General features: G+C 37.3%; 1 protein-coding gene across 1 annotated transcript; it reads left to right on the plus strand.

Annotated features, from left to right (window-relative positions):
• Window positions 1–4,110: 4,110 nt before the first annotated feature.
• LOC145950778 (uncharacterized) lies at window positions 4,111–5,584 on the plus strand. The gene is made up of 3 exons (XM_083062501.1): window positions 4,111–4,621; window positions 4,734–5,029; window positions 5,135–5,584. Exons 1-3 carry the CDS (start codon window positions 4,111–4,113, stop codon window positions 5,582–5,584), a joined length of 1,257 nt encoding a protein of 418 aa, XP_082918627.1.
• The last annotated feature ends 15,857 nt before the right edge of the window (window positions 5,585–21,441 follow it).

The following is a 21,441-nucleotide window of genomic DNA, read 5'->3' on the forward strand; positions in this document are numbered from 1 at the left end:
ATAGGATGACTTCACGAGTGCAGCTGCATAAGTTTTGGGCTTAAAAATTCCTGCCTTAGACCTGGTGGTCATGAGATGAGCATTTTGTGGACCACTTGATGAGACACCTGGTTCAATTATTGGAACAGTTGCTACAGCAGCAGGATTAGTATCATTCAGAGATAAAGCAGTAGTAGTAACTATAGGATTAGAATTAGAATGATGATTATTTTGGGATGATGATGTCAAAACAGTAAGATGACTTAAATCAGAATTATTATAAACAAAATTGGATGATCTAATTGTAGGAATAAAGGGATTAGGTTGTGTTTGACAGGGAAAAACAGTTTCAAAAAATTTAACGTTTCTAGAGATATATCTCTTTCCACTTGGAGAGAGGCAGATGTACCCCTTGTGATTAGGACTATATCCTAGAAAAAGACATTGTTGAGATTTGAAATCAAATTTATGGGGATTATAAGGCCTTAGCAATGGATAACAAGTACAACCAAATATTTTGAGAAACTTGTTAATGGAGAACAATGTATTTATAAGAGTTAGAAACAAACTAACTATAACTAACTCAAACTAGAAAAACTAACTAACTTGTAATAACAACTTTCATCCATTTCCCTTAACAATTTTAAAATTTCTATAATTTTTACAAAATAGACTTGTAATAAATGATTATGGATCTAACTCGTGTTGATAACTGAATATTTGTGAATGATTCGATAATAAGTCGGTAATGAATAATAGTATACATAACAACACTTGTTAAAATAGACTCTAATACGATCTTAAAAAAGTATAATTGAGTTTAACTCAATCTTACAACTTATAAGGAGATAATTACTGTTACTTATACACTTTATTTTTGTTTATGTGGAATTTCAAACACATTCTCACACGTTAAAAGATGGTACATATTGAGCATGAAGTTTATAAGACTGAATATTTGTCAATAATTTAATAATAGCCCAATAAATCTAACAATAGTGAATAGGATAAACTTTTATATTAGATTAAATTGTTGTTTTGAATATCCATTAAGTTCAATGTGTTTTGGAAAATGAAAATTTCCTAAAATACATTATGAGTGTGTGTAATTTCCAGTTCACAGAGCTTCTAATGAACATTCAGTCTAATAATATTATACTCATGATTTGGTTCAACATATTTTTAAACATGTGCAAACCGAAAGCTAAACACTCATATCGATCAAGATTTACTTAATTTAACATGATTTTTAAAAATTTTGCATATGACATTAATATGTAGCTAAACACACTAATTGATTTAGATTACTAGTAAAAATCGGTAACAAAACACAACTATTGCCACAAAACACACAAATTGATTAAAAGTTATTATATTTTGATCTCTTATTTTTAAAATTTATTCAGTAAAATAGTTTTGAAGAAGAAAATATAACTAAATAAAAAAAATTATTATTATTGTTGTAAGTTTTTTTTTTTTTTTGCTAGGCTTGTTGTAAGCTAATTACATGTAGTCGCACACAATTAAATGAAGTTTTATTGATGTTGTAATATGTAAATAAGAAAATTTGTATGAAAAATAATATTTTTAAGACATGAAGAAAAAAAATGTGTTGGGTAAAATTAAATTTGTAATGTTTAAAAAATATATAGAGGTAGAAAATTCAATAGATTATATTTTAATTTTTATGATTTTATCAAACAAAAGAAAATAGATTAGATATGTCTTAACTTTTGAAAATAGTAAGAATAAAACTAAAGAAATTTGTTGTAGATTGTACTGTCCGTACTGCGAAGCCGAGCTCCGAGCTCGACATAACAGCGCAAGATGACCTCGGGCACGCGCTACGCGACGTCAGCTCGGCATTTAGGTAAATCATACCTGATCTCAAGGGATCTCGCTTCAAACGAGACCCATTATCTAATCTTATCATATCTTATCTCAGGCCCAGGGCCCAAACCAACCCTAATTCATACTAAGGTACGTGCATTACTTATACGAGATTCATATTCATACAAACCCTAACTTTAGCATCGGAGTCTCTTTTGCAGGTACCACCCCCATCTTGGAGCACCAGCGTACCAGCGAAGGAGGCTCACCGATCTTACTTGGCGGATCAGCTCTACAGCAGATTTCCGGTAAGAACATTTGGCGCCCACTGTGGAGCCGATTAAGACAGCTCTTATCGGCCACGCTTGTGGTTTTCACCAAAAGCCATAGCAGACGCGTAACAGACGACCTAGATCACACCACTAACATGGGAAAACGAAGCAACATTAAGACAACTGATCGAGCAGGTCGAGCAGATGCGGCAGCAACACGCCGCAGATCTACAAAGTATGCGTGCCAAGCACGAAACCGACCTAGCCGCGATGCGGACCGCCAATGAGGCTAACCTAGCGACTCTACGCACGGAAAACAAAAGGATTCGCGCTCAACTCCCGCGGCGACACTCTGATCACCCCCTCATACAAATAACCGCAATGAGGAAGAAGAACACTCCACTCTCCCCGACCAAGGTCGAGGAAAAGGACAAGGATGAGACAAAGGTCATGATTCAGGAGCTCGCACGGAACAGCCCTCTGCCTCCCAACTCAACCCCGGCGGAGCAATGCGAGCTGAGGTAAGCCAGGAAAAGGGACCAACTCCCCTACAGGGAGTAATCAGTACAATCGCAGGTGGTTTCGCAGGAGGGGGCGCCAGCAGCTCGACCCGGAAAAGACACCTGCGCAACGTCAACCACATATACTTCACCACCTCAGCTTCGCACCAGAGTGCACCGACGATTACTTTCACAAATGACGACTATGCCGGGGTCAACCCCAACCAGGACGATCCCATGGTTATAGCCGTAGCGTTAGCCAATTGGGAGGTTCACAAAACGCTGATCGACCAAGGGAGCTCGGCCGACATCCTGTATTGGCAACGTTCCTCAGGTTAGACATCCCCCACTCTCTCATACAACCTCACACAGAGCCCCTAGTCGGTTTTGCAGGAAGAAGCGTTTACACGCGGGGGTACGTGGACCTACTGACAACTTTCGGAGCACCTCCGGATACAAGACGGATCATGGTTCGATACCTCCTCGTGGAGGCCGACACCTCCTATAACATCATCATCGGGAGGCCAACCTTGAACCAGCTCAGAGCGGTGGTATCCACCCCACACCTCACCATGAAATTCCCAGGGCATGATGGGAAAATTATCTCCGTAAAGGCAAACTAGAAGACGGCACGACAATGCTACACCGAAAGCTTGGAAATTGCCTTACTCGGTGAGCAGTGCAAGAGCGATCCCACCTCCGTGGCTCACTCCAACCACGAAGAAATCATCGATCTCGATCCAAGATCCGACTCTCACGACGAACTGCCTAGCCCCATTGACGAGCTCAATGACCTTCACATCGAGAAACTCCCCGGGCAATCCACGAAGATCAGCAGACAGTTGACCCCAGAGTTGCGACAGCAGCTCGAAGCGGAAATCCTCAAAAATGCCGACCTCTTCGCCTAGTCCAGCGCTGATATGTCAGGCATAGACGCTGATTTCATCTGCCACAAGCTAGCAATACACAAGGAGGCAAAACCAGTCGTCCAGCGAAAGAGGAAGGTAGGCGGCGAAAGGCGGGAGGCCATCATCGCCGAAACGCAGAAACTGCTGAATGCTGGCTTCATCCGTGAGGTCAGGTACACCACATGGTTGGCGAACGTGGTCCTGGTAAAGAAGAATTCAGAGAAGTGGCGGATGTGCGTCGACTACACCAATCTGAACAAAGCATGCCCCAAGGACTCATACCCCTTGCCGAGCATTGACAAGTTGGTCGACGGAGCCTTCGGACACGCCTTCCTCAGCTTCCTCGATGCCTACTCCGGGTACAACCAGATAATGATGCACCCACCTGACGAAGTGCATACATCCTTCATCACCGACCACGCCAACTACTGCTACCGGGTGATGCCCTTCGACCTCAAAAACGCAGGCGCAACCTACCAGCGGCTGATGGATAAGGTTTTCCAACAACAGATTGGGAGGAACATGGAAGTCTAAGTCGACGACATGGTAGTCAAGACCACCTCGGCAGCAGACCATGTTGCTGACCTTGTCGAAGTATTCGCCCAAGTCAAGAAGCACAACATGCGCCTCAACCCGGAGAAATGTGTCTTCGGCGTCCAGGGAGGCAAGTTCCTCGGCTTCATGATCACTAGCAGAGGAATTGAGACCAATCCCGAGAAGTGTAAAGCAATCATACAGATGCAAAACCCACAAACGGTGAAAGAGGTCCAACGCCTAGCTGGACGACTGGTCTCATTATCCCGTTTCATCCCCAAACTCGCGGAAAAGGCAGGGCCCATTTTCACCGTGTTGCGAAAACCAAAAGACTTCCAATGGACAGATCGGTGCGAAGAAGCTTTCCAAAGCTTCAAAACCTTCCTCACAACCCCGCCGATCCTACAGAGGTCGGATCACGAAACCAACCTCCTCCTTTACTTGGTCATAGCAGAAGGCGCTATCAGTGCAGTAATAGTACAAGAACACCAGAAAGGGCAGACACCAATCTATTTCATCAGCCGAGTCCTCCAAGATGCGGAGAAGCGGTACCAGATGATCGAGAAGCTGGCACTAGCACTCGTCACCGCAGCTCGGCGTCTCCGACCCTACTTCTAGAGTCACTAGGTGGTAGTCAAAACCGACTACCCCATCAAGCAAATTCTGCGAAAAGCCATAACTTGCCAGACAGATGATTGCGTGATCAGTAGAATTGTCTGAGTTCGGCATCCAGTACAAAAGTCGCGGACCCCTGAAGGCCCAGTGCCTGGCCGACTTCGTAGCCGAGCTCACGCCTACCACTGCCGAGGAACCTCAGGTGTGGACCTTACATGTGGACGGATTCTCCAACTCTAAGGGTGGTGGTGCAGGCATCATATTGGAGGGACCAAACCAAGTCACTCTGGAACAATCCCTTAAGTTTGGGTTCAAAGTGACCAACAACCAGGCGGAGTACGAGGCACTTCTCGCGGGATTAAGGCTAGCCCGCGACCTCGGAGCCCGAAAGGTGAGTTGCAACAGCGACTCAAAACTCATGGTGGAGCAGCTCAGTAGAACGTACAAAGCAAAAGACACTCTGCTGTAGCGGTACTTTCACACTGCGTCCCACCAGATCTCGTCCTTCGACGAATTCACCATAAAGCATGTGTCGCGAGAACAAAATGCTCGAGCTGACCTCCTATCAAAGCTCGCCAGCACCAAAAGGCCTGGACAGCACCGAACCATCATTCAGGAAACCTTGCACTCACCTAGCTTAGACGACAAAGTCATCAACGTCAGTGACAATGAAGGCCTGGGATGGATGGCAAGCATCTGGAACTACTTGAAAGAAGGAACCCTGCCCGAGGCCAAAGACGAAGCTCGGAAGATAAGGATGAGATCGGCTAAGTTCATCATCATCGGTGATGAGTTATTCAAACGTGGAATTTCTTCTCCACCACTCAAATGCTTGACCGTGTCTCAGGCAGCCTATGTCATCAGGAAAATTCACCAGGGGATATGCGGCATGCACTCCGGGGCGCGCTCAATGGCGACCAGGGTACTCCGAGCTGGGTACTACTAGCTCACTCTGAAGTCAGACTGCCAAAGCTATATTCAAAAATGTAAAGAGTGCCAGCAATTCGGCGACACACACCGGCAACCACCCGAAACTCTCCACCACATGATGTCGGAATGACCTTTCTCCTAGTGGGGAATGGACATTCTCGGACCATTCCCCCCTGCGACAGGTCAACTGAAATTCCTCCTGGTGGCAATCGATTATTTCACCAAGTGGATTGAAGCATGTCCACTCGCCAAAATTACCACTGAGAACGTGCAAAAATTCACATGGAAGAACATCATTTGCAGGTTCGGAATCCCTCAAACTCTCGTAACCGATAACGGCCGATAGTTCATCGCGCAGGGATTTGAGGACTTCCTCCAAGAGCTCGGTATCAAGCATCTCCCGACCTCGGTGGAACACCCCCAAACCAACGGCCAAGCCGAAGCAGCCAACAAAGTCATCCTCCGGGAACTCAAGAAACGGCTGGGAAACGCCAAGGGACAGTGGCCCGACGAACTTCCCAGCATCCTCTGGGTGTATCATTGCACCCCCCAATCAACCACGCAGGAAACACCCTACAGGCTAACTTATGGAGTCAATGCAATGATCCCAGTAGAAGTCGGAGAGACGTCCCACCGACGCAGGTCTTCGATACCGAGCAGAACGCTAAAGAGTTGGCAGCTGACCTCGACTTGGTGGACGAGCTTAGAGACAAAGCTCAAATCCACGCAGAAGCATGCAAACTCCGAGCTTCCCGAAGATACAATACCCGAGTACGACCTCGTTCTTTCCGGACTGGTGACTTGGTTTGGCGATTGCTAGGCGAAGCCCGAAAGGACACGTCGGATGGAAAGCTTGCACCTACTTGGGGTGGCCCATTCCGAGTTACAGAAGACTTGAAAAATGGAGCATATATGCTGGAAGAACTCAGTGGGAAGCCCATACCGCGGACATGAAATGCTACGCATCTCAAGTTCTACTTCAGCTGAATTTTGTATGAATGAGTTGTGCACTCTTTTCCCACCTCAGTCTTTTATCCCCAAAAACAAGAAAATGGGTTTTCGCTGAGAGGGTTTTTAACGAGGCACACATTTCCATGAATAAGATAACTCATTCCCTTTTATTCACACCCTTTTACCTTCACCGTTTTACTACAAAATGCCCTACGTTTAACACACTTATCCGAGGTCGAATCCGAACCTTGATAAAACACATATTACTCTAAATCTGAGGTCGAGTACGAACCACTTATCCGAGGTCGAATCCGAACCTTGATGAAACACATATTACTCTAAATCTGAGGTCGAGTACGAACCACTTATCCGAGGTCGAGTACGAACCTTGATGAAGCACATATTACTCTAAATTCGAGGTCGAGAACGAACCTTCGATACGAACGTCCGAGGTCGAGTCCGAAGCTCGACATGATCCATTCTACACCGACTTAGGGTCGAATACGAACCCCAACACGCTTTACACAAATTCGAGGTCGAGAATGAACCTTAGAAACGCCCGTCCGAAGTCGAGTCCGAACTTTGGCATGATTCATTTTACTCTAATGTAGGGTCCAATACAAACCCTAACACGCTTTACACAAATTCGAGGTCGAGTGCGAACCCTAAAACGTTAATCCGAGGTCAAGTTCGAACCTCGGTATGAGTAAGGTCGAGCCCGAACCTTCGCAACGTGTCACTCAATAAAAATACAAGGCCGAATCCGAACTTTCGTACAACTCAGCCCACTTTAATTCGAGGTCGAATCCGAACCTTAGGTCGGATTCGAACCCCCCGAAAAGATTCATTTATGAAAAATCGAGGTCGAGGTCTAACCCCCGGCATGACCACCTCGGATCCATAAAAACACACAACAGACACCAAACGTGTCTCAAAACGCGCAAAACAGTAAAAACCAAGCGCAAATAAACAAAGCAAAATACGTATATACAGAGCTATGCTTACCAAGTTCAATAAATGAATTCAAAGGAAAGTAAAGAGAAAACAGGAAAACTAGACTATTACAAAAAAACGGCCTACATAGAGGCATTCTCGCTGGAGCTGTCCTCGACATCATCCTCCTTGACCAGCTTCCCAAAGCGAACGACCTTCTCCACGTGCATGCCGGAGAAGTCAAACACGGGCGCAAGGAGCCTGGCCTGGCGAGCAGCCTTGAGGAAGCCCCTCTTATGCTCCACCACGACGAAGCGCTCTACCTCCTCAAGTCTCCTCTCCAGCGCTGCCTTCTCGGCCTCCAGCGACGAAAGGTATACTCTCTGGGCAGCAATCTCCTCCTCTTTGCTACCAATGATGACCTCATCGCGAAGACGCTCCTCGGTTACCGACACCAGTTCGCTCTTCAAAAATGCGACCTCATCTTCTAAAGAGCGAACTTGCTCCCGAGAAAACATCACCTCGCCTCGAGACGAGGTAACAAGCCCCCGCAACTCACCCACTCGGGAGGCATAGTTTTCATTGGAGCGCAAGGCGATCTCCAATGACTTCTGGGCCCTGGCAAGGCCCCCCCCTCGCCGCCTGGAGCTCAGCTCCCTGCATCTTTGCTTCGCCAAGGGCGGCAGTCAGAACCCCGTTCTCCTCCCTCAGGACTCTATTCTCATCCTTCAGAGGCTGAACAAGGCTCCTCAGCTTCGTCATGTCCTCCTGCTGCCTCGACCACTTGTGTTTCCAGTAATCCACAATGGTTGTGCCTCTTTGCAGGAAGATCTGGGCGGCATCGAAACTCCCCATCGGCCCGGCCGACTCGATCATCGCCTGATCAGCCGTGCTCAGCGACCCCTTTGGGAAAAACTTCTCCGGAGTCACCGCGGCGCTCCACAGAGAGTCGACCTCCTCCGACGCACTCAAATGCTCTAACCGCATGGGCGCGCCCTATTGCGCATAGCGGTACGCCAGATACGGCCGCTTCGGCTTCGGTACTGGACCGGAGGTAGGGAGCCCGGAGCTCGACCCTTCCCTACGAGCCTCGGCGGAAGTAGACGCAGGCACCCTCTGCGCGACCAAGGAAGGATTCCCTTCTGACGCCCCAGAACTCGGGGGACCCGAAACACCGGTGTCGTTCCCCGCGTGCAAGAAACGAGGATATTCTTCTCAGAACAAAAGGTAAACAGAAGGGTAAAACATCAACGCCACAGAAGGGCCAACCGCTTACCTCGCCAACTGGAGCAGCAGGTACAGCACCCCGGATCATCTCCTCGGCAGTCGAGGTGGCCCGCCCGGCAGCAAGGACCACTTCCTTGGCAGCATCCCCTGCCTATAGAAAACAACCTCAAGTCAAAACGGAGAAAAATAACATAAAATGAAGAAAATAGAAACAAGACTAAGAAAAGAAAAGTACTCACCACGGCAGTCTGGACAACTCGCTCAACAGCTCGGGCCAGCACCTCGCTGGGCTGGGCGACAGGCCCAATAGCCGACGCCACCTCTTCGGTGGCCACTCGAACGGCCCCCTCCGACGGCGGACTTCCAGTAAGGTCCACCACGCCGGCTTCAGTAGCCTCGGAGGTGACCTCTCCTATTCCACGAGGGGCAGAGGTCCCCCCGACCTCTCTCCCGCCCCTCTTTCTTTTCCGGTTCACTTTCAGGGGGGAAACCTCCTCCTCTAGAGGCTCGGAGACCTCGAGCTCGGTCACATTGAAGCAGTGCTTCAGTTCAAGCCACAAATCCTCCCCTATAATGCCTGTAGACAGAAAATATGGCACATCAGCAAAGAAGAATTACACGAACCTCAACAAGCTACCAAAACATAAGATACTCACCCTCGAGGCCCCTCTCCCTATGCGTCGAGTTCGCCAGCGACAAGATCGACTTGCAGTCGAACGTGCGAGGAAGTGCCGAAAGATTCCCAATGGCGGCAGCCTCCGAGGCCGTCAATTGCGAAGGGTCCACCCCGTGAAACCTAGACGGTTTGGGGCACCAGTAGAAAGGGAACTTCGGCAATCCACCGAAATAGAAGCCCCCATCCTCTAAAGGGTCAACGTCCACGAGGGCAACCCGGAAGAACTCGGTTTTGGAATTTTTATAAGACTGGGAGTAAAGAGTGAATAAACCCCCTCTTTACTCCCATTCAAAGAAAGAACGTCATAAGGCGGAGCACCCAGCTTCAACTGATAAAAGTGAAGGAGAACGCGAAGGGACAACTCTATCCCTAGGACCGCACACAGGACTTGAAACACCCTCAAAAAACCCCAGCTATTGGGGTGTAGCTGACAAGGAGCCGCGTTGATGTAGTCAAGAAATCACACTCAAACTAAGTGAAAGGAAGACAAACGCCCAGGTCCCTGAAGAAACATTGATAGACATAGAAATGAGGAGGGTCGGTAGACCTCCCCATGTACACACCCTCACCGGCCGGAAAGGGCTCGAGTCGAATCATCCGAGAAATGGAAGGGTCGCAAATTTGGTGCGTCTTCCAAACCGCATTGACCTCCAGAGGCAATCTGAACACACTTTGGACCCCCCCATTTTGCGCTTAACCCAGTCGTAGCCAGGAACGCCCGACTCCAGGTCCTTTAGCGGAGTGGGTCTTTCCTCTCGGCGGCGCCCCTCCCGGTATCCACCGCCTTGCCGCGCGCCTTGCCCCTGGCAGGTGCAGAAGAACTGGCGCCACGACCACCAGCCATCAAGAGGAGTAATAGAACTCGAAGAGGAACTGTGAAAACGGAGACGAAAAACGAACGAAAGCAAGAAGGCAAGAAAAGTTATCGTACTCGAGAAGCCAAGAAGCAGAAAAAGAATAAAGTGGAAAGGGGAAGAGGCGCGAAGGAGAGAAAAGGTTTTTTCCAAAATCCAAACGGCCGCAACACGTGTCAACCAGGGGGCACACCTGATCACGCATTAAATAAGGTCATCATCACATAACCGTCACACCCATTAACACGCCGACCTCGGTTACTGAAATGAGAAACGACGGTTACGACACATGGCACCCTGACAGGCCAACGTACGCGAAAGGTCACTCCCCTCTAGCGAGCTCGGTCTTAACTCCTCGACCTACGGTCTTCGGAGCTCGGGGGGCTAGTGTACTGTCCGTACTGCGAAGCCGAGCTCCGAGCTCGGCATCACAGCGCAAGATGACCTCGGGCACGCGCTACGCGACGTCAGCTCGACATTTAGGTAAATCATACCTGATCTCAAGGGATCTTGCTCCAAACGAGACCCATTATCTAATCTTATTATATCTTATCTCAGGCCTAGGGCCCAAACCAACCCTAATCCATACTAAGGAACGTGCATTACTTATACGAGATTCATACTCATACAAACCCTAACTTTAGCATCGGAGTCTCTTTTGCAGGTACCACCCCCATCTTGGAGCACCAGCGTACCAGCGAAGGAGGCTCACCGATCTTACCTGGCGGATCAGCTCTACAGCAGATTTCCGATAAGAACATAGATAAATTGTTTAGCAATAATCACAAGGAAATATTTAAGATATATGTAGTTAATTTAATTAATAAAATAAAGTTCATTTTCATATTTACTTTTTCAAAATAAATATGTCTCTAATGAGAAAATACCTCGACTTAAATTATTTTCTGCTTTTCAAGGTGTACCTGCACGAGGGTACTCCAGTAATTTTGCTACTCCTGCTGGGTCTTCGTCCTCCATGATGTATCCTAGGGAAAGAGAGGGGTACCTGCAAAAGGCACTCTAATGCTTAAGTCAGTCATCGGTCTCAGAGATATCAGTGCTAATCAAACTGGTAATTATGAAAACGTACCTCTCTTTGTCACTAGTCACACTTATTTATACTAACCTTGGTGGGCTCAGGCCCATAAGAGGATCCATTAACGATACGAGAAGTCCTCAGTGTGATCACGCGAGGAGCTATAGATTCTTCTAAGGTGTTTTTCCTAATATTCATACCATTATCTGGTATACAAGGTTTTAAAAAAATTAAGTTATTAACTTTTATTTTTTTAAAAAAATCATTCTCAGTAATATAATAACAATAATGTTTCTAAGTATTAAAAAAAATGTTTGAATACTGATGATAATATTTTTTTTTATGAAAGTGAATGTAAAGAAAATTAAAATGGATAAAAAAAATAATTAATTATCATGTCATGAGAATCAACATATCTCATCTCTTTCTTTGAAAATAAAAACATGAAAATGTGCGAGTTTTTATTTTTGGAAATGTTCTATGCGGAGAAATATAATTTATAGTCTTATAACAAACATGAAAAAGACATTACCTAATCATATATTCTCGAGAATGTTAGAAGATAACTCAAAACAAACACACTATTATAATACTAGGTATAGGCATGTCAATTTACATGCCAAATTTGTCTGGTTATTGTTAGTTAAAGACATTTGTTATTCATGTTCTTTTTTTAAATTTTCAATTGATGTATAAATATTGTGTTCAATTACTGAGCATATATAAAACAATAAAGACTAAATTATATTTATTTATTTATTTATTTTGAGATTTAATTTAGTTTCATTATTTTTAAAAGATTTAATTTGATTCTTTAATTATTTTTAATGTTTAATATTGTTTTTCTGTCTAAATTGACATTAACGACGTTAATAAAATTATATGAAAAGACAAGATTGAACATCTTTTTAAAAAATTAAAGAATTAAATTAAATATTTTAAAAATAGTGAGATCAAATTAAACATTTTAATGATTCAATTTCGTTATCTAATTTTCAAACAATACTCAATATTGTTCTTCTATCAAATTTTATTAATGTTGTTAATGTCAATTTAGACGAAATGATATTTAACATTTTAAAAAAATAACTGAATTAAATCATTTAGAAATAGTGAGAACAATTGAATCTTAAAAATAAACAAGACATCAAACATATAATTTAGTCAATAACAAATTGTTTGAATCAAAGAACAAGTTTTAAAATAAAACTTTTAAATTTGTGTTGGTATTTTTGTAGAGGCACGTTTAAATGAACCTGTAATAAGAAAGAATTTATCATTCTTTATGTGATGCACCATTTTTAATGGACGTTAAATTCATCTTGTCCTACAATAATTTCACGTAACTTGCTGCATCAGATATTTTCTTTTTCTTCTCCAATTTTCTAGTTGTGTTTTTCCTTTCCCTCTGTCGCACCTCACTATGGTAATATGATAAAGTTTTATTCCGTGCTCGATGATTATCTCTTCAATATATGTGTTTTCTTATGGCAAATATGAGATTGCTGGCTTCCATGCAACCTCTTTGCATCAACCCTTAAAATATAAAATCAAATCCAAATAGAAAGAAGAAGAGAGGAGGGAGAGAGAAGTGAAAAGGAGGAGAGAAAAAGAAAGAAGAACAAGTGTTGTGGCAGATCCAGCTCGGTCATATGATACATATCCACGCTTGTACATTTTGGGTGCTGCGTCGTGAGCTTTGCTCTTCATTTCCGCGCAACGTCATGTGTTTGTGACTTCTGCTTGCATCCTTGGTGCTATTAAATCTGCAAATAAAACACCAGGTTTCTACTAGAGAAGAAGGAAAGGAGAAGAAGAGGGAGAAGGGAAAAGTGGAAAAGATGGGAAGAAAAGTGACACCACCTGCCAAAAATTTGTTAAGTAGAGGGAATAAAATATGTTGTATCATTTTTACTAAAAAAAATTAATAATTTTTTGAAAAATATATTTTTATGATAAAAAATTTAAAATATTTTATTTTAATAAATTAAATTATCTTATAAATAGAGTGATAATTTTTTTTATCTAAGATTACATTTAAGTATCATTTTATAAAAAAAAAATTACTTATTTAATAATAGAGGAATAAAATGATAAAAATTAATAGAATAAAAATAATAACATTATCAATTTATTTTTTTTAAGTATTTTCTAAATTTTTACACTCATTTAAAATAGAAATATTTTATGAGTGCAATGCCTACTTTTTTTTTATAAGAGTAAATGTCTTTATTTAAAGAGTTAATCATTCATACACTGCTAGTATAAAGTTTTTTTACACTGGCAACCAATCATATTTTTAAATTATTTTATTTTATTTTTATTTCATTAAATAAGCAAGTGACATGGTACTATTAAAAGACATGATTGGTTGCCAATATAAAAAAACTTTACACTTGCAGTGTATAGGTGATTAACTCTTATTTAAATATGTTTTAAGTTAAAAAAACGATGTGACAATTACTCTCACTAGTACAAAAGAAACATTTTACGTCTTTTATTTTAGATTTTTTATGTCGGAAAAAAGTCTGACATCAATGTGGGAGACGTAAATTTATGTTGGGTGTTTTAGCCGACGTAAAATTACGTCGGACATCTCCATGTCTGACGTAAAATGGTTGACAGATAAATAAAAAAATATAAATCCGTAAACATGTCCAAAAAATACTCAAATGCTTCAATCCAATCAGAGAGATAGGTCCAGAATAAAAAATGGGTTTTGCTGCCGTGTACCGTGAAGGGAAAACGCCCAAAGGTCTATTACCGCTGTTGCCAAAAATCGTTGGAGAGGAAAACAGTGTCAAAACACTCGCGTGCAGGAGTAAAACAACACTTTTACACAAAAATATCAACACACGCATGAAAGCACTAATCTCAATCCGTGAAAACGCCTAAATGCTTCAACCCAATTGGAGAGATAGGTTCAGAATCAAAAATGGGTTTCACCGCCGTTATCATCGCAGCTCACCGTCGTTGTCATCACCATTGTCGTTGTCGTCGCCAGAAATCGCCAGAGGAAAACCCTAGAGGAAAACATGTAAAAAGACTTGCGCGCACGAAAAAGATGAAGGTGCTGGGAGAATAAAATAACTTTTTTACGTTGGACCAAAAGGGATCCAATGTAAAAATTGAAATCTACATCGAACTGTACTTCATATCTGACATAGATTTTAATTTTTACGTCAGGCTCACTTTGGTCCGACGTAAAAAAGTTTAGATAATTTCAAAAATGTCACCGCGTATTTTTTACGTTGAGTATTTTTATGACCGACGAGAAAATGATGATGTAAAAGACTGATTTTTCACTAAGGTCTCATTCCTCTTAATGTAGATTCTCTCCTACCAACACAATATACATATACATGATCAAAACGTTAAAAAATAAAATAAAAATGAAAAAATATCTCACATTAGTAAACTAAATTATGACACCTTCAATGAGTAAAGAAGAAATAAATCTTTTAGTTAAAAAATACAGTATATTATAATAATAAAAAAAATAAGAAGGGATTGATAGATTTATTCCACTAAATAATTCATGTTCTACATCAAGTATTCGTCCGATCAATTAAAAGTCTTTAATGTATAGATCAAATTTATAAAAATAAAAATAAAAATTATTTAATACTTCATTTCATTTATTTAAATTGATGGATAATTATAAAAAAAATAATTATATGTTATGTTAAATCTATCTAATGAATTATCTTATGATTTTCAATTTTCTTTTAAAATTTGTAAAATTAATCTATACATTAAAATTTTTAATTTAATAGTTAGATTTTTAAAAGTTTGTTATAGAACATTAATTATTGAATATAGTAGATCTATTAAGACTTACTTTTAGAGTATGTGAATTTTTTCTCATAAAAAATTAAGATAATTTTATCATAAAGTGAAAGTAAATAAATAATAAAATAATATATTAATATATTTTATTATATTAGACATAATAGAATAATTAAAATATATTTAATAATATATTTTATAAAAATAATTTATATTTTATATAAAAAAGAAAATTAACAAAATTTTAGTGGGAACAACTGTCCCCACTACCGTAAACGTGAATCCGTCATTGCCAACAATAATGCATGATTGAGAACTAATGTATGGTGGTTGGTGAAAAAAAAACTAAGATATTAAGATATAATACAGAAGGTACATCATAATAATCTCAGTGTTAATTAATCTCTAAATGACATAAATAATAATGCATGATGAACCAACTATATAAGTAGACCACCCTAATCTCCATCTCTTTGTATTTTGGAAAGTGGAAATCTCCCAAAACAAACACACAATAGGTGTTTTTGGTTTCTCAAGCTTCGATAAAACATTCAATCTAATAATGCACACATATATTGGATTCAACATTCTTTGGAATGTGTTCAAAACCAAAAACTAAACACACAACACTATTTACTCAATTTGACAGGGTTTTAAAATTTTACATTTGCTATCAATGTGTGGCTACACACGCAAATGAATTAAGATTACTATATAATCAATGACAAAATAAAATGGTTGTCACCAAACACACAAATTGATTAAGAGCTATTGTATTTTGGTTTCTATTTTTATGAATTATTTAATAGAATATTGAAGAAAAAATAGAATTGAGTTGAAAAGTGTTGCTACAAGTTAATTATATGTTGTAGCACCCGATGGAATAAAGCTTTATTGTTGTTGTAAAATATATATAAGAAAATTTGTATGAAAAATAATATTTTGTAGAGATGAAAAAATAAATGAATATGTTCGGTTAAGTTATTTTATATTTTAAATATATATATATATATATATATATATATAAGTAAAAAATTCAATAGATTGTATTTTAACTTTTATAATTGTATGAAATCAAAGAAAGTAATTTGGATATTTTTCTTTTAGAAATAGTAAGAATAAAACTGTTGTTATAGGGTTAAGTCTAAAGAGACTTATCTGCAAAAAAAATATTTATTTGAAACTGAAAAGATTTATTTGTAAAAAAATATTTGTTTAAGTATGTAGAGACTTGATTGTAAAATAATGTTTGGTGTCGAAGAATATTTTTTATTATTTTAAAAAAAATTTAAAACTTCAAAAGAATAATAACATATAAATATATATTTATAAAATTTATTTTAGCTTTTTTTATCAAATAATATAAATCGTATTATATTTACCTCAATTTTTCAAAAAGCATAGTAATATTATAGGATCCCACTCTTCTAAAGTGGAGAGGAGCTACATCTATCACTTTAGAAGATAAAGAACAATAATAATCATTAATTAAAAAATTAATAATAAATATTATAATTAATTTTAAATTTTATTATATAATTATTTATCTTTATAATTATCAATCAATTCTTTAATCAATTATTGTGGGTGTATTTTATCTTCTAAAATACACTCCTTCACTTTAGAATAATTAAATTTAATATTATAATATCACAACAATTTTTAAGATGATATTATATTTAATAATGTTTAACTCCTATTTTTTTAAAATAAACAAATAAAACTCGCAATAAGCAAAATATGATAATATTTCACGATAATATTTCACAAAGCAAATTGCTAATAACATCTACGAAATGACATTTGTATTGTATAATAAGTTTTTCCAAGACTTCTATTGCATTTTTTTTCAAAACAGGATTAATTTATTTTTATAGTAGTTCTTAATATTCTCTAAATTTATACATTATTTATCTTTTAATCTACCATCTTTTTTTTTACACATTCTTCATTTCTCGCTTTTATTTGTATAAATTTCTTCTCCTTCCAAACTCTACAAGTGTCTCTTGTTGTCTTCTCCATATATACTAAGAATATGAACTAATATGAACTTTTGAGATATACAATGTAATGTCTCATAGGATTTATTTGTAGACTGCTACACAAATCCTATGATACAACTTGATCTTTTCGGTACTATACTAAGGATGTAGGACTTATTCGTAGACTCCTATGCAAGTCCTTTCCGATACTATACTCAGATACAAGATTTATTCAGAGACCTCTATGCAAGTCCCAAGATATACGACTTATTTACAGACTCTTACACAAGTCCTTTCCAATACTATACTCAATATAGGATTTATTCGTAGTCCCCTACACAAGTCCTAGGATACAGGACTTATTCACGGACTCCTGCACAAGTCATTTCCAATACTATATAGGATATATGATTTTTTCATAGACTCTTATTCAAGTCCCAGGATACAAAACTTATTTGCAAACTCCTACACAAGTCCCCAAATACAATAGGATCTTCTCAATAATATACTGCAAATCCTTCCCATTAGTATATTGAGGATGCAAGACTTATTCCAGTACTATATCGAGGATGAAAATTATTCAAAAACTCCTATGTAAATTCCTAGATATAACAAGATTTTCCAAATAATATACTGAGGATGCAAGACTTATTTGTAGACTTTTACGCAAGTCCCAAGATACACTAGGATTTCCCCAGTACTAGATTAAGGATGCAGAATTAACAAATTATTAACCTTAAAAAAAAAAAGAGAAATAGAGAAAAAATGTCGTATCCAATGTATTTGACTCCTATTAATTATCAATATTTATAAAAGGAAGCATTGATTATTACAGTTATAATTAATTGCAAGAGTTAAAAATAATTAATTTTAAAATGTTTGATCATTTAAAATTAATTAAAACTACAATGATAAGATATTATATCTCATTAAAATCAATACTAATTAGATTTTACAACTTGTAATTAATAAAATAATTATTTTAAATTTACATGATAAATAATTTTATGAATAAATTAACCTTTTAAAATATCTCAAAATATACATCATCTCCTTTTATTTCTTTCTTACATTACTTTTTTATTCTCTTACACTTTTTATCCCCTTACTTATTTCTCAAGCGTTAATACTAATAATGATGACCGATAAATGTACTTTCAATATTAATTTTAGATGTGAATAATCTCAAATACAATTACTTTTGTTTTTTTATTACATAAATAAATATGCATTAATTAGATAAAAGAAATTTTAAATTTATTTAAATAAAATTTTTTAGTAAAAAAGTTGGATAAAATAAATAAGTGATTGATTTAAGGTAAAATTTTTCCGACTTTCAAAACTTAAGCATAAATTTATCTTTATACTTTCATTAAAAAAAATTCATCCCCTGTTATATTTTATTCATGCCTTTTATGGTTGAAATGTCAGTGTGATTCACGATAAATTTGTCTTTCTATGAATTATGGATCAAATATTCATTAGAAATAGAGTTCTATTAGTTTTTTTTTATAATTTAGATAAAAATAAATAAAAGAATGAACTTTAACTCATTCTTCAATTACTTGCGACCACGATCCATGGAAGACTTCCTTAAAGTCGATCACAAATTATTATTATTATAAATATTTTTTTTTTGGAAGTTTCTCCTCATAGCTTCACGATCCATTTCAAATTTTTAATGTCTAACACAAAACTCTTTGAATTCTTGTATACAACTCAAGTGAGTACTCCACTCAATCAGAGTGTTTGACAATGTCAAAACTAACAAAAATATTTAAAAATTTAAATATAAAAGAGAAATAATTAAGTTAAATTAAGAAATATTGAACAAATAAGAATCATAGAAAAGTTTTGGAAACAAAAAATGTATATCATCTTGTATAGATAAAGTTCTCATAAATAAAATTATGTATAGATAAAATTTAAACACTTCAAATTCAAAATTTATCTATAATATACAAAATCTAGTAGCAACAGAAGTTTAAATTTAAGTAAAAACCTTAAAATTCAACGTAAAAAAAAATCTATTTTTTTTTAACCTATCAACGTTCATTCAAATATTTATTTATAATGATCAAAGAATTAAACAAGCAACAAAACCAAATCACCCTCCTTATAAATAACAATATATATATATATATATATATATATATATATATATAATTTAAACAATATTAACTTTGATCAATATATTTTATCAACATATTTGATTAATATTTAAATTGTAATGAACTTTTTATGTTTTTTTTTTTTTAAAACAAAGAACAATTTATTAATATGATACTACTAATGATATGATTTCCAATAACAAGAAACAAAAACAAAATGTTCAAATCCAAAAATACAAATGCAACATCAAACTAAATAGACCGAAAAAGTAAGAATTATTGTAGTTCTTCCAAGCACAAGACAAATTGTTCATTCTTGGCTCTTGTAACTTTTGTTTTTATGCAACCTCAAGATTTTTGCTTCACATCCTTGAATATATTCTCAATACATGGACTAGTATTTTTAAAAGATTGATTGATTTCTATGCAGCTACAATGACCACAAGACAAAGCACCAAATCAATAATGAAATTTTCTACAACTTGTTACCTCTTATGATTCCAATATGTTGTAGCAAGTGTCATACTATTTAGAAGTAGCGTAGAATACAAATCCATCAATGATAGCATTTTTGCCATACATGATATGAAAATGGGCATCCAAATAATAAGTGCTCAATTGTCTCAAGCTCCAAAGTACAAAATGGACAAGCAAGATCGACAACATCTATTAAAATCCTATGATAAAACAATTGATTATGAGTTTAAATATGATTAAGGAAAACACGTCAAACAAAAATTAACATTTTTGAGAAAACTCTAATCTTTCATAACAATTTAATTGCATCAATACCAAATTCATTATGGATATTTTGCATAAAGAATAATCGTGTTTCATTGAGTAGCAACTCACATCATCACCTCATCACACCCACTTATTAATCCTATCAATTTTTGGTCTATTTTAAGTAATATCAACAATCAACAAATCAATCAATTCAACTTCTCTTTCTAACAAATTCCTTCTCCATGGTATGCTCCAAGTCCAATCAGAACTTTCCCATTTTCCCGTATCTGCAACTAATACCTTTATCCTCTAGACATAAGGAAAACAATCTTTGATGCCTTAATTTTAGAATACCAACAGAAAACCATTTATCCTCTCAGAATCTAAACATCTTCTTGCCTAAAGAACAAGACAATTGCCTACTTAACCAATCATTTTCAAAATTTTCATTAGTTAAGTTAATCACATCATATCACCATTGGAATAGCTTAGTCCTTCCACATAAGCTACATGGCAAGTGCAGAGAACCATATTTTGATTTAAGATTTTAACCTTTATGGCATTACCTTCATTTAAAGATCTCCACCTCCATTTTGCTATGAATGCAATTTTGAATTTAGATATATTTTGAATTCCAAGTCCACCAAAATCCTTGCTTCTATAGACTTGATCTCATTTGATCCAAGTTACAAGTCTATCGACAACTGTAGAACCCCACAAAAGTCTAGTTGAATTTTGACAAATTTTCTTATCATTCCTTTAGGTAACCTGTAAAATGATAAGAAAAAGAGAGGAATTGAAAATAGGGTTGAATTTATTAGACTCACTTTACCCCCAATAAATAAATTATTTTGCTTCCAAAGCGAGAGTTTCTTTCACATATTCACTAAAACAAGATTCCAAACTTTTTCTTTATGTGCATTTACTTAAAAAGGTACCTCGAGGTGAACAATGAGAACATGAAGATGACCACTATTCAATAGTCTAGCAAAATTAACCGAAAATTTACTTGAAGACTTGTTGAAATTTCAAACCAACTTAAAACTATTTTTACAACAATTACATTTTCAAATTTAGACTCCTAAAAGAGAAGGATATCATCTACAAACTGTTGAAGATAGACATGTAAATTACACTTGCAAATTATACTTACCCACAAGTATACCAAACAACTATTTCAAATTCATTGTCTCCTTTTCAAATTCATTGTCTCCTTCACCAATCCACCATATCCTTAAGCAACAATTAAAAACAAAAAGGGAGTATGGGATCTCCCTAGCTGAACCTTTCTCAATTGAATATTCACTAATAACACACCCATTTATAAAGACAAATAAAAACCGACTCTAAAGACCAATATTCAAAGTATGTCTTGAGTAATAACATTTAAGTTTAAAGTACTTTGTAATTTCTCCTACAAAGCTATTTATGATCCAATATCAATATAGATTGAACTTATTTTTATATGTAACTGAATATTGTTAATTATTTTCTAAACTACAAATCTTAATTATATGTTGCATGAAAATTGAAAAGAATTTTACACAAATACTTGCATAAAATTGATTAGAATCATAAAATACATTAT

Source organism: Cajanus cajan, chromosome 8, assembly GCF_000230855.2.
Source record: "Cajanus cajan strain Asha chromosome 8, NIPB_CcT2T_4, whole genome shotgun sequence".
In the NCBI taxonomy this organism is placed as follows: Eukaryota; Viridiplantae; Streptophyta; class Magnoliopsida; order Fabales; family Fabaceae; genus Cajanus; species Cajanus cajan.